Raw genomic sequence first — 12,343 nt, forward strand, 5'->3', positions numbered from 1 at the left:
CTCTGCGTTTAAAAATTAATTATTTCAATTTTCTCTGCACTGTCGGGCCGCACTAAAATATAATTAATTAATACATGTATAAATAATAACGTAAGTATAAAATATAAATATTAATGTGCAAGATATGAAAATGTATTGCTATAAAATTAAGAAACAATTATTATTTGCACAAAAATGGTAGTATTACGCTGTACATGTGCAAAATAATGATTCTTAAAAAAATGACAATAAATTGAGAAAATTCCTAAAATAAGGATGATCATCAATAAATTGTTGAAAAAATGTAAAAAAATGTGTAAAATGTATTTCATGCTCTTTAACGAATCAGGGCCCCCCAAAACGTTAATTTTAAGCACGTCGAGCCAAAATTAGGTGTCAACAATGATGCCACATGTTGATTCAGTCAGCCAGTTGGTTCGCTCGATCACATGTAGTCAGGCACCGGATGTCGTGTTACGTCCAGGCCCAGATTCGGGTCGTGACACTTCATTTGCCAAAGATATTAAGTGTGCTGAATTTTTCTGTGGTATGGCTGTGCGTTGAAAAGTCTAATGGGTCGTTTAGTATGCGGGGTGGGATAAGCAAGGATCTCATAGAATTATTTTATCTCATCTTCTATATGCGATAGTACTCCCACCATTTTAGTACAAATGGTGGAATAAAATAATCCCGGGATCAGCAAATAAAATAAAAAGCAAAAGCATCAAATTTATTTTAGATAAATAGATGCACACTTGCATGAAGCTCCTTTTAGAAATAGTTTTACCCAAGTACTATGTCAAGTGGGTTCATGTATACTATGTCAAGGACCGAGTATTCTGGAATGTTATGCCCAAACAGGCCTCCTGGATGTTGCAAAAGATTTTCAAAGCACAGAAGCATCTTAGGGAAGCTCACATTGAGTTTAATAGCATACTAAACATGGACAGCTTCTCTATCAAGACAATGTACCTTAAGCTAAGGGTTGACTTCATCTAATGTGCACCGGAAAAGGTTGATATGCAATAACAGTGGTGCTCCCAAGTAGGTTTCCATCCTCTTTCTTACTGCCCATAGAAGATTGAACACAAGAGATGGGCTTTTGAAGTGCAAGATGATTGACACTAATGTGTGTCCTCTCTATACCAGCGCTGAGGAATCTGTCAACTATCTCTTCTTTGACTGTGTATTTTCAGCTACGGTGTGGACCAAGATCCTCTCATGGCAAGGTTTATCATAGAATGGCCATGCCTTGGCATGCTGAAATTGAATGGATGTTAGCAAATGTGAATAGTCTATCGGAAACAGCCTCTCTACCTTCCATGGTAGAGGTAAGATCTGCATACACTCTACCCTCCCAGATGTCAATTGTGGGATTACACTGAATATGTTGTTGTTAGCAAATGTGAATGGGAAGAATGATGCTGCTGCTGATTAGTTTAGAATTGGGTTGGCTGGTAGTGTATAACTGATTTGGCACGAGAGGAATAGAAATGCATTTCCGAATAGACAAATGAATCCTGTGGTTATTACAAGGTTGGTGATCCAAGAAGCAGTAACCAGAGTTTGTTTGAAGCCCAAGCTAGCTAGAAGAATAAAGGATTTGAACTATTATCCCTAGACTGTTCCTCCCTGGCTGCAATGACTGGTTTTGGTAGAGTAGTTTGCTACCGGTAAACTGAGGACTATGTCCCAGTTACCTGATTCTGTTTTTTCGTGCTGAACAGTTACCACTTTGGTAAATAAAACATTTTAGTTACCAAAAAAAGAATAGCTTTACCCAAAAACACAATGAAGTTCTATCAACTCTCAGACAAAATAGCTAAGAGAAAAGACTTGAAAGTATATTACAAAACCACAAGAATAATTGAGTGAAGGGTTTTTTCCTTCTAAGAATGACCTATTTTTATGGAGACTTTTGTTGCAAGTCCACTTTAAACTGACTAAAACAAGGAATTAATATGAAAAGGAGGATCGAAGTTAATCTAATCGAGAGTTCTGGCCATTAATCGAGCTCAAAACAATCTGATTGAATTGAATGGAGGAGTAGAATGGTCATTAAAAGGGGCTAACACTTCGAGCCATCTTCAACATGAACTCAGGTACAAGGCGTTTTCTTGGAGTCGAATTTGCTCTGATGGTTTCAGAGTTATCACCATGAATCATGGTAATTAGATCATCTAACATGTCATCTATTCCACCTCTCATTGGATCCTAAACATTAGCAAAGCAATAATCAGAAAAAACATAAAGACGAACAAGGGAAGGATATGTGAGTGTTTTTTGTGAAATAAGCAAAAATGAGGCATCAGTTACCTGAAGAAACAAATCTGTATGTGTCTTTCCTTCATATAAGATACATTCAGCTTTCACACCGAGCCCTTTAAGTGTATCAGCAAAACTCTTGCTGGATTAAGAAAGATCCGTTAGTAAACTGCAAAGAAGAAATTCAGATCTGCAGAGTGTACCATTTGGAAACAATTAATGTGCCACTCAGTCAGAATAGTGAAAAACAAGTACATGCCATTCCAAATGGAAGTCCTGCAAAGTGAAGGTCAAATGCCTTTTGTTCACCAAAAGATATCGACGCTAAAAGGACAAAGAGGAGATCCTTTCCTGCTAATACTATTTGATGTTAACTGCACCACTAGCTATGGCATGGCCAAGCCCTCAACTGCGCGAGGCCCTTTTTCATCTACTGGCAAAAGACCCCACCGGCCACCTCCACCCCGCACCCCTTTTCCTAGATCTTCATTATCAACATCATTAGTCCAAGTTGAGATTTAAAAATCCATATTCTTTAACATGTCATGGTAGTGACACCGTTTTGGACCTTGTGGAGATCATTTTACAGGCTACCTTTCCATAATGTATGATGCCACTTAGTTATACAATTAATTAACCAGTTTAGTTATACCATTAATTAACCAGTTTCATACTCCTTAGTACTCCCTCAATCCCAATTTATGTAACATTCTTTCATTTTTAGTCAGTTCCATAAATAATGACACCTTTCTATATTTAGTAACAATTTTACTTTTTAAATACTCATTTTACCCTTAACGAGATTTATAACCACACAAATATCTGTGACTCATTTTTAGACCACAAGTTTCAAACGTCTTTCTTTATTTCTTAAACTCAGTGCCTAATCAAACACTATCACATAAATTGGGACAGAGGGAGTAGTTATTTGTATCTAGCTATACAACTTATATATCCTAGTGATATAAGCTGACCGCATCAACTGGAAATGCCTCAAAATGGAAAATTTATGCATTAAGGTGAGAGTAATTAAGATCATCCATCCCCCTACTTAACTCGGTTATCTTTGTTTCGCCTGGGCCTTGCATTGTTGCAAATAGGTTTTACAAAGAACATTCTGATATATGATCGCTAGAGGGCCACAGAAACAAGAAAAACCCCTAAGAATTAGAAAGATAGGAGTTGGCAGTGGCAGGTAATTGAGGACAACGAGGAGCCCATACAGAAAGAGACTGATATTGTGAAGAAAGTGGACCTTGGGCCTAACTTAACCTCAAAAGTTAGCTCATGAGGTAAGGATTGCCCAAAAACATATAAGGAGACAACAATCCATTTTTCTCGTAAGACACATTGCACCCTCTTGCATGACCAGGATGGACATCTAGAGTGTAGACAACATCACATCATAACATTAGTTAAATCTAGAATTGGGATGATTGTCCCGTTCTGGTTCTTCCAAGCCGAGATGTTTCCTTAGCTCTTTGGTTTCTTTTTCTTATTTTCTTTTCCATTTTGGAGAGCACAGAGGGGAGCATAAGAGGCAGAGCTCAGATTATCATGGGAGCCTGAATATCTAGTATAGTTCATTCCAACTGACTACATCGAGCATAAAAAAATTATCGGCTCTTCCAAAAATTCCCACTCATGATTAACTTGAAACAATAAAGCATAAAAGTCATAGCTAAGAAAAGGGAAAAGTTGGCTGAATAGTATGTGGTGCAGTTAAAGCAACAATAAATAAAATGACTGAATTGTATGTGGAGAAGTTATTACAACAGTAAATAAGTGCATAAATAGGAGGTTCGGACCTGGAATCACACGGAATGGAATAATCTGCAGTACCATGGAAAAGGACAATAGGAGGAAGGAGAGAAACAGCATTTTTGGAGTTTGGGTCCTGTGCCATTACTTCTGGTGAGTATCGCCGAAGACCTTGTTCCCCTTCCATTATGCTGTGCAAGTACTAAACGAAAATCAGTGAAATGTACTGGAAAATCATAATAGCAGTTGGTGTTGTTGTAAAAGCATTAATATAGTACCAGAAATCAGGAATATATATACCTTAGAAAAATTGAACGGTACAAACCTCGGCTATGGAAGTGATCAACAAGCTTAAGGAAATTATACCTGTTCATGTGTTAAAAAATGGAGTATTAGTTCAATCAAAGCTACTATGAAGTAGTATCAAACACTAAACCCTAAATTCTGAAGTGTCGAAGACTCTAAGCCTTGTAGTCAAGGGACCCGACAAGAACCTACCCGCCAGATAGACCAAAATACGCATTTATTTGGGAGACACTCCAAGAATCTCTCTGTTCCGCACCAGCCTCCTTGATTGCCTGCTCCAAGAGAGCACATGTAGCAATATGTGCACCAGCGGATTGTCCCATTAAGTAAATTCTACAGGAAGAATAAACCGCAACATTTTCATTCTTAATCAGAGGGAACTATTCATGAGAAACTGTAACAAAAAGACAAATCGGATACCTGTTAGGATCACCTCCATATTCAGCAATCTTGTTGCAAACAAAGGAGATACCTTGAGAAGCATCCTTAACCATATCACTGATTGTTCCCTGAGGAAAATTTCTGCAAGCAATTAATGTAGTGCCTTTAGATATCAAAATTGACTAGTACTTGCATACAAGTGCAATCGAAGCGTGCATCCATGGTCAGCTGGCTCCTTTGTAATGAGTTGGAAGTTATATTGTAAGAAAGATTTTCTTATTTATGGATGCGAGGAAGATTATTTTATGAGGAAAAGAAAATAAGTAATGCTCTTTAGTTGCATTATCACATATACGGTAAACCAACACTCTGCTTTCGCCTTTCTGATTAGAAAGTAATGCCCTCAGAGATGGCCAACATGCCTTTATTGACCAGTTCATTCTCTTAGTAGCATTTCACAGCACATAGTTGTTGTGGGTTGTGAAAGTTGCAAGAAAGGTATTAACGATATTATACTAAGGGTGCAAAAAGCTCATTTCAGTGAATATAAAAAGAACATAATAATATACTCTCTTTTGTTTTTCCAGAAAATGCATCATGTTACTTGAATCAAAATGCCCAATGCTTTCCTGTGTATACGAAAAACTATGTTGCTCAGACTCCTCGAGAATGCTGACCGGTGTGTCTCGGATCCTACAAAAGTAAGTGCAACTTTGAAGGATCCTACATTGGTGTGGTAGCATTTTTGGAGAGTCCAAGCAACATAGACGAAAAATGAAAATCTAAATAACTCATAAATGTGCAAGAAATAGAGAGCATGAATTCCTAAAACTCATACATCTAAATGATCCATCAGGATAAAACACATTAAGCCCGAAAACATCAGTCACCAATAAGCACTGTTTTGCTCAGATGAAATAGAGATCACCTGTAATCAATGCATGCCACAATAATGTCTCTTTCTGACAATTGTTTTCCTAGAAGAGAACCCCAAGCTTTATAGCTGTAAAGCAAAGAAGAAAGAATAACTAAGTTTCATTACACTGTCACTGACTCGCTTAAACAAGAAATAAGGAGAAACTACAACGTAATATTCATGTTGAGAAACCAAACAGGTCTGCTTTTCGACGCTTATAACGTGAATGGCTTAAAGAAAATCGTAACAGTTTCCACATTTAGCTAACAGATAGAAGCTGCCAGGGCCAGGGGCGGATTTAAGTTGATCCGAGGGGTGTCACGTGACACTGCTTCGTTGAATTTTTTTTAATAGATGTACATATTTTAAAAAAATAAAAAAGAAATAAATTAGAAGTAAAACCAATATAGTGACACTACTTCTAAGAAACTAGCGCGCTAGTTGGTCGGTTAAGTGCTTCAAAATTGTGGGCGAGGTCCCGAGTTCGAACCCACGCGGTCTAAATCTTTTTGTTAAATTTAAATCCTTCAAATCCTAATCCAACTGGTAGCAGTTAAACGGCAGAAACCAATAAACAGCTGGCATGGACCGAAAAAAGGGCATAAAATCATTTCATTTAAATCCCAAATCAACTGGCATTAAATCAAAAGAAAAAAGGCAATAAAATCAGTTAATTTAAATCTCAAAAGCATAAAAGGGCAGTTACTATGAGCATAATTCGTTAGAATTTTTTTTACCATAAAAGTTAAAACCCCAGAAGAACTCATAAGTCATAGCCTTAAAGTTTTTTTTATCAATTAGAATATAATTTCTTCTCGTTCCTTATCCCGATTGGCATATCAGTTACTAATTGTGTATCACATCAGCCTAAGTTCCAATGGAGCGATATTATCATAAAGTATCTTCCAAGTATCCAAAGCCAAGTTCAACAACTCCAGATTCAACTGACTTGGGAGAAAGGATTAATGAGTCTGAACAACATCGACAAAATGAAGGAATTGATTTAAATTCCTTACCGGCCGATCCTGGGGAAAGATTAGCTATTTGAGTGGTTGTTTGGTTCCTTATATAGAAAAAGAAGTATTTAGTAATGTTTCTAATGAGGCTATTATGGATACCTTTCAAAAGATGAAATCTCGTCGAGGAGAATTGTAATAATGCTTTTGAGTTTTATTAATATGATTTGTGTTGTCTTTATAATATGATATCATTATAGTGATTTATTTAGCTGTTCAATCTTTTACATGGTGACACTGCTTATGAAAGATCCTACGTACGCCACTGGCCAGGGCATATTATCTCAGACTAGATTTTGCAACATAGGATATTCCTCAGTTAGAAAGATTTGAAGGAAATGACTTAATTACGCACCCAATGATCCATGCTCCACCTGTTACAAATGCAACAACTGGCTTTGGCCCGTTCATATTTTTTGGCAGGTACAGATCAAGCCTGCACCATGAGACTTTAACCAGGTATAAATCCATGACGACATACAAGTATACTCGAGCATTCTATGAAAATATGGACTAAATTCCATAACGTATACCTATTTCTTGGTTGATTGCCATAAACAATACCTCTACGTACTTGACTGGAATGGAAATAGTAATACCCAACTGCATCAAACAAACATGAACCTATTTATGGACTTTATATTCTGAAATACAAGGAGGGGAAAAAGCAGAAAAGAAGAAAAAAGAAAACCAGGAAAATGGAAAGGACGATATCTGAAAGATAATATGTAAATATGATCATATGAAATCATCAAGGCATTGAAAGTCAGGTGTTTAGACGACATATCCTAGCTGTTCCAGACCTTGAATAAAACCAGGTATAAGTAGCATAGCATAACAGCCAAGGGCAAGAAACCTGACGATCCATCTGTAGCCTACCCTGAATAAAGATAGATGATCAGAAAAGACATTAAGGCTCGATGCTTGAATATATCTCTACGACATTTTGATTATTCAAAAATAAATTATATACATACATACATACAGATTGACAGATTTTTATTTTTGCTCTTGTTCAAAGTTTGTCTTATTCTCATTCATGGATAGCTAGTATGTTCAACATCCAATAGATAATCGTTCATTACCGAGGAATACAATGTCATAACAATTTTCGAATTACAAAACAAAAAGAAAAACTTTCACTTCAAGAGAAAACAAAGAAAAGCATAGGAAAAATAAGTGCAAGCAATCATTACAAAACAACAGTAAGCCACTTGGGTACCGTAACCGTGGAATGATACCAGTAATATGCATAGTGCCGATACTTGTTTACGCCAATAATGGATGAGCTTACCAACACAAAACAAGATAAAATCACATGGTGTATGTTATTTTCAGACAAAATTTTATTAATTGAGGAGACTAGTTAGGTGTCGACCAAAATCTGACCATTTGAGAAGCGCCTTAAAGAGTAAGGATTTTAGGATAAGCAGAAGTAAGACTAACTATATGGACGGAGAATTTAACCAATATAAGAAGATTCAAGCTGAGATGAACCAGACGGGTTTGCGATGCCTAAGTGAAAACAATTCAGATATTGAGACTCGATCTTCCAAGAAAATGATACGAGATATTAAGATATAAGATATAGAATCGTAATAGGATAGTTGAAATGGAGAAGTGCTAACGGAGTGTTATGCAACAGATGGATACCTATCAAATGAAAGACAGGTTATAGAGAAGTGTCAATTAGAAGTTAATTCATAGATATGCAGCCATGGTGTTTATATTGCATTTAAGTAGAGGATCTAATGCTCCATTCTTGGGGTTGATTTCCCAAGTAAACTTCAGTTCCATCTCACACACAAGTTGACATAACCAATTTGAAGGGACAGGAGTTTTATAAACATCTTGGACCTAGGAACAGTAACATGAGACTTGGGTGGGAGTCATAGAAAGGGTTAGAGATTGCAATTTGCAATAACACTGATGGTATTGACAAGCTCAAACGATTAGAATATTCAAAGAGTTACCAAGAGGGTGTTGCAATGAAATTGCTTGGCTAACTAAAAAGGTTAATGTTAAAAGAGTGCCAGGCACTCTAAAAACTCCTATGAAACGGTAGGGTGAAATGAAACATTTGGATGATAAACAATCAAGTGGTTTCTTCATAAGTGGAGAAGCTGAATTTTAGTAGCCTACATAAGTAGCTGAACAACATAATGTTACTGCCATAGTGCCATTTATGGAGTCTTTTCCTGTCCTCATGTCAACCGCTCTGTTCGTTCTGTATACCGTGTAACTTCAGGTATATCGGTTTCCTTCTCATTTCACTTCTCGTTCATATTATGCAACTTCCAGTAACACATTAAACTACATGAAAGGTAGTTCTCTAGTCGATAAAGTCAATGATCATAGTTCTGTTAGTTATCTTATTTAAATGTCTTCTTAGAAGTAAATTTCCTTAAATGTAGATAAAGGGGGATTGTTTTACTTAAGGTCTCATAAAGCATACTCAGAGTGTAGTTTAAAAGAGCCTATCTTAAGTCACTTTTTTAGCTAGGCTCCCATTCCATGAACAGACATGATCTACATATTAGGCAACATTTGGCCAAGACTAATTCCTTAGTAGGTTCACATAAAAGTCAGAAAACACCAAAAGAAATCCTATTCCTCTGCTCCTTTCAACCAAAAACAGACTAAATTATATTAACAGATAATATGCAAACATAGATAACAATATCAATCACATCATCAACACACTCTAAGACATTAAAATAAGGGAAAGGATCATATATTCCCCTTCACTCAACTTTGCCTTTGGTTAAACAACAGCAGGCCCAGTCTGATCCCACAAGTGGGGTCTTGGTGTGTGTGTGTGGGGGGGGGGGGGGGGGGGGGGTGGGGGTGGGGATTGTGGTAAGATGTACGCATACCTTACCCGATGGTTAAACTTTTGGTCAAATTTTACTCTCACTGTTAGGAAAAAGTCTCATTTCTTTCCCTTGATCTCTAACGGAGCTCCAACCTAAGGGTAATTCTAAACCATAGAAAAAATTGAGAGATGAGTTTGAACATTTGTTCTCAAAGAATTTGGACAAGTGCATGTTGGAGCTCTGTTAATAGCAAGACCAAATACAAGACAAACTTGTAACCATTTGCTAACGGCCTAGGTATGAATGAACTAAAAGTGTAACGAATGGCAAATTTGAGCAATTTCCAATAGTATAGAGGCAAATTTGGACCTTTTCCCTTAAAATAATCAAAGTTCAGAAACACAAACTCAAACATAAACAAACTCAAACATGTAAACAATAGAACCATTATAACCATAATACAACAACTATACCTCGACCCCAAACAAGTTGGAATCAGCCATATGAACCGCCACATTCTTCATTCAAGTCATTTCATATCTAACATACTATATAAAATATTACTCTCTCTTTTTCAATATGTTTGTCTTAGTTTGATCGGCACGGAGTTTAAAAAAGTAAAAGAAACACTTTTGAATCTTTTATTCTTAAACTAAAGATACATGTACTAAAATGCCCTTAAATTTGTGGTCTTACACATGTCACGTTGGATATTGTAATTAAAGAGTTACACACGTTTCTTTTTGAAACATAATAAAGAGAAAAGGAAGATAAACAAATTGAAAGTATTACCCGAGATATCTCAAGAGAGTAAAACTAAGCCTAGTTACAATATAAGTATCAGAAGCAGCCCTTCCCATATCTTGTCTACAACCTTCAACACCTATAGACAAAAGAGAACTTTCACTTGAAATACGTCGCCTCCTTTGCTTCTTATTAACTAAATTAGAAGAAGAAGAAGAAGAAGAAGAAGAAGATGTATAACTAAAAGCTCTAGAAAGAAGGGGTTTTGTTTCAATTTTTGAATTATCATCATCTTGAACAATAAGTATGGTTGATGATGAAGAAGAAATATGGGGTTCTGATCCAAGTAACATTGTGTCAGTACTAGCAGATGATGATGATGATGGGATAATAATTGATGGTGGTGAACTTGGGTTAGAAATAGGAAGAAGGTTTTGTGATTGCATTGAATTAAAAAGAAAAAGAAAAAAAGATTTGATTTTTATATTAATATAGTGAAGAGAAAGAAGACAAGGTTATCTTGAGAGAACAATGTTATCAAGATTTGATGAAATTGTGAAAAATGTTATCTTGGAGGAAAAAAGAGTTGGATTTTATATTAATATAGTGAAGAGGAAGAAGGTAAGGTTATCTTGGTAAGAAAAAAGATTTGATTTTGATAGAACAATGTTATCAAGATTTGATTTTTATATTGATGGAAATGTGAAAAATGAGTTGGATTTTTGTTGGGTTGTTGTGTGTATATGTGAAGTTAGTTTAATGTGGGGGTGATGGGAAGAAAGATGAGGAAGATGATGGATCAAGATTCTCTTATCTCTATGAATTATTGATTCATAAAGATTTGAGAAATTTTTGTGTTTGAATGACAGTTTGAATTTCAGAGGAGAAGAGGAAAGGGGAACTATGGTGGGGACAAAAGTTGAAAGGTAGGCCATGGCTAGTTTGGTTCCATCACATGTTGTGTTATCATATGATTGGTGTTTTGGATTTGTTGGAATTGGTCCTTTCCATTTTTGCTGTCTTTTTATTTTTTTTAAATCGGTGTCGACTATGAGCCCGTTTGGATTGGCTTATAAATTGCTTATAAGCTGTTTTCAACTTTTTTGAGTATTTGGCTGGCTAGCTTAAAGTCATTTTGTGCTTAAAATAAGTTCAAAAAGATAATTGGACTCATTTGACTTAGCTTATCTAAAGCAGCTTATAAGTTGAAAACAGTTCATAAGCCAAAAAAAATAAATTAGACTACCCTAACTTATTTTTTTTAGCTCATAAGCTGCAAACAGCTTATAGGCATAAGCCCAGCTATTTGCAGCTTATAGGCATAAGCCCATCCAAACAGGCTCTATATTGAATTCGCACCACTTACTGCCCATTCACAAAAGCATTTTTTATTAAAGATTTTTTCATATCTAGAAATCAAATCTGAAATCTCTGAGTTCTATTCACTGCATCACATCTTTAATAGTCATTTTTGTTGTCTTTTCTTGATAAGATTTTCATTTTAATCTCCATTTAATGAATTTTTTGGTGTCGAATTTAAAAAAAAATAGATAAAAATATTATTATTAGTTTAAAAAACTTAGGAGTTTTGAATTGCCAAACTTCAAACTCTATGAATAATGCATGAGTTTAAACTATGACAATTTAAATCTTCATGAAAAGATCCTAGGATTCCTCTGTGTTTTAGCTAGGAATGTTTTTGTCCGGATTTTTATTTCTCCGTTAAAACACGATTAAATGTTAAATAATTTTTAAACATTGATCAAATGTTATTTATCAGTATGAAATGGAGCCATTTGCCTATTTCTTCCCTTGTTAGACGACCTCCTTCAATATATCTCTGAAGAAAATCAAGATTGGAAGTGAGATCAACAAGCTAAACAATCTTAATTATAAAATGAATTTGTTTTGTAAAAGGAAAAAAGAAAAGACGAAGAGAAGTAGAGGAAGAGAGTGAGAGAGGACAGGGCAAAAGAGTACTAAATTATTCAATATTTGAAATTTGAGAATTTAAGTTCTCTTTTTATAAATTCCATTTTTACATTATTTTTTTTGTTTGTTACCAATTGACTTTATGCTATGTAGAAATTTGGAGATAATAGTGGAAACTTCTCATTGGCAAGTTAAAAGTTGTCTTTAGCTTTTCCATTTGACTTCAA

General features: G+C 35.5%; 1 protein-coding gene across 2 annotated transcripts; it reads right to left on the reverse strand.

The window, feature by feature from the left end:
- Positions 1-1,729: 1,729 nt before the first annotated feature.
- LOC132641850 (probable isoprenylcysteine alpha-carbonyl methylesterase ICMEL1) lies at positions 1,730-11,147 on the reverse strand. Of its 2 annotated transcripts, none has more exons than XM_060358942.1 (11): positions 10,233-11,138; positions 7,428-7,504; positions 7,158-7,227; positions 6,980-7,060; positions 5,621-5,695; positions 4,732-4,833; positions 4,504-4,644; positions 4,306-4,371; positions 4,053-4,196; positions 2,296-2,386; positions 1,730-2,193 (listed from the first exon to the last, which is right to left on the reverse strand). In XM_060358942.1, exons 1-11 carry the CDS (start codon positions 10,628-10,630, stop codon positions 2,038-2,040), a joined length of 1,401 nt encoding a protein of 466 aa, XP_060214925.1. In that variant the 5' UTR covers positions 10,631-11,138; the 3' UTR covers positions 1,730-2,037. The 2 variants fall into 2 exon arrangements, 1 of the variants encoding a protein (XP_060214925.1); XR_009582999.1 differs by having other exon boundaries at positions 2,148-2,193; positions 4,053-4,207; positions 4,331-4,371; positions 10,233-11,147.
- Between the last annotated feature and the right edge of the window lie 1,196 nt (positions 11,148-12,343).

Source organism: Lycium barbarum, chromosome 5, assembly GCF_019175385.1.
Source record: "Lycium barbarum isolate Lr01 chromosome 5, ASM1917538v2, whole genome shotgun sequence".
Lineage (NCBI taxonomy): Eukaryota > Viridiplantae > Streptophyta > Magnoliopsida > Solanales > Solanaceae > Lycium > Lycium barbarum.

Bases quoted from the DNA above. Each gene is read 5' to 3' on its own strand.
- LOC132641850 (XM_060358942.1), bottom strand. From the start codon at position 10,630: ATGCAATCACAAAACCTTCTTCCTATTTCTAACCCAAGTTCACCACCA. The intron at 2,387-4,052 runs GTCCGAACCTCC...TTCTTAATCCAG, and splicing joins TCCATTCCGTGTGATTCCAG to CAAGAGTTTTGCTGATACAC. The intron at 2,194-2,295 runs GTAACTGATGCC...GCTAATGTTTAG, and splicing joins ATACAGATTTGTTTCTTCAG to GATCCAATGAGAGGTGGAAT.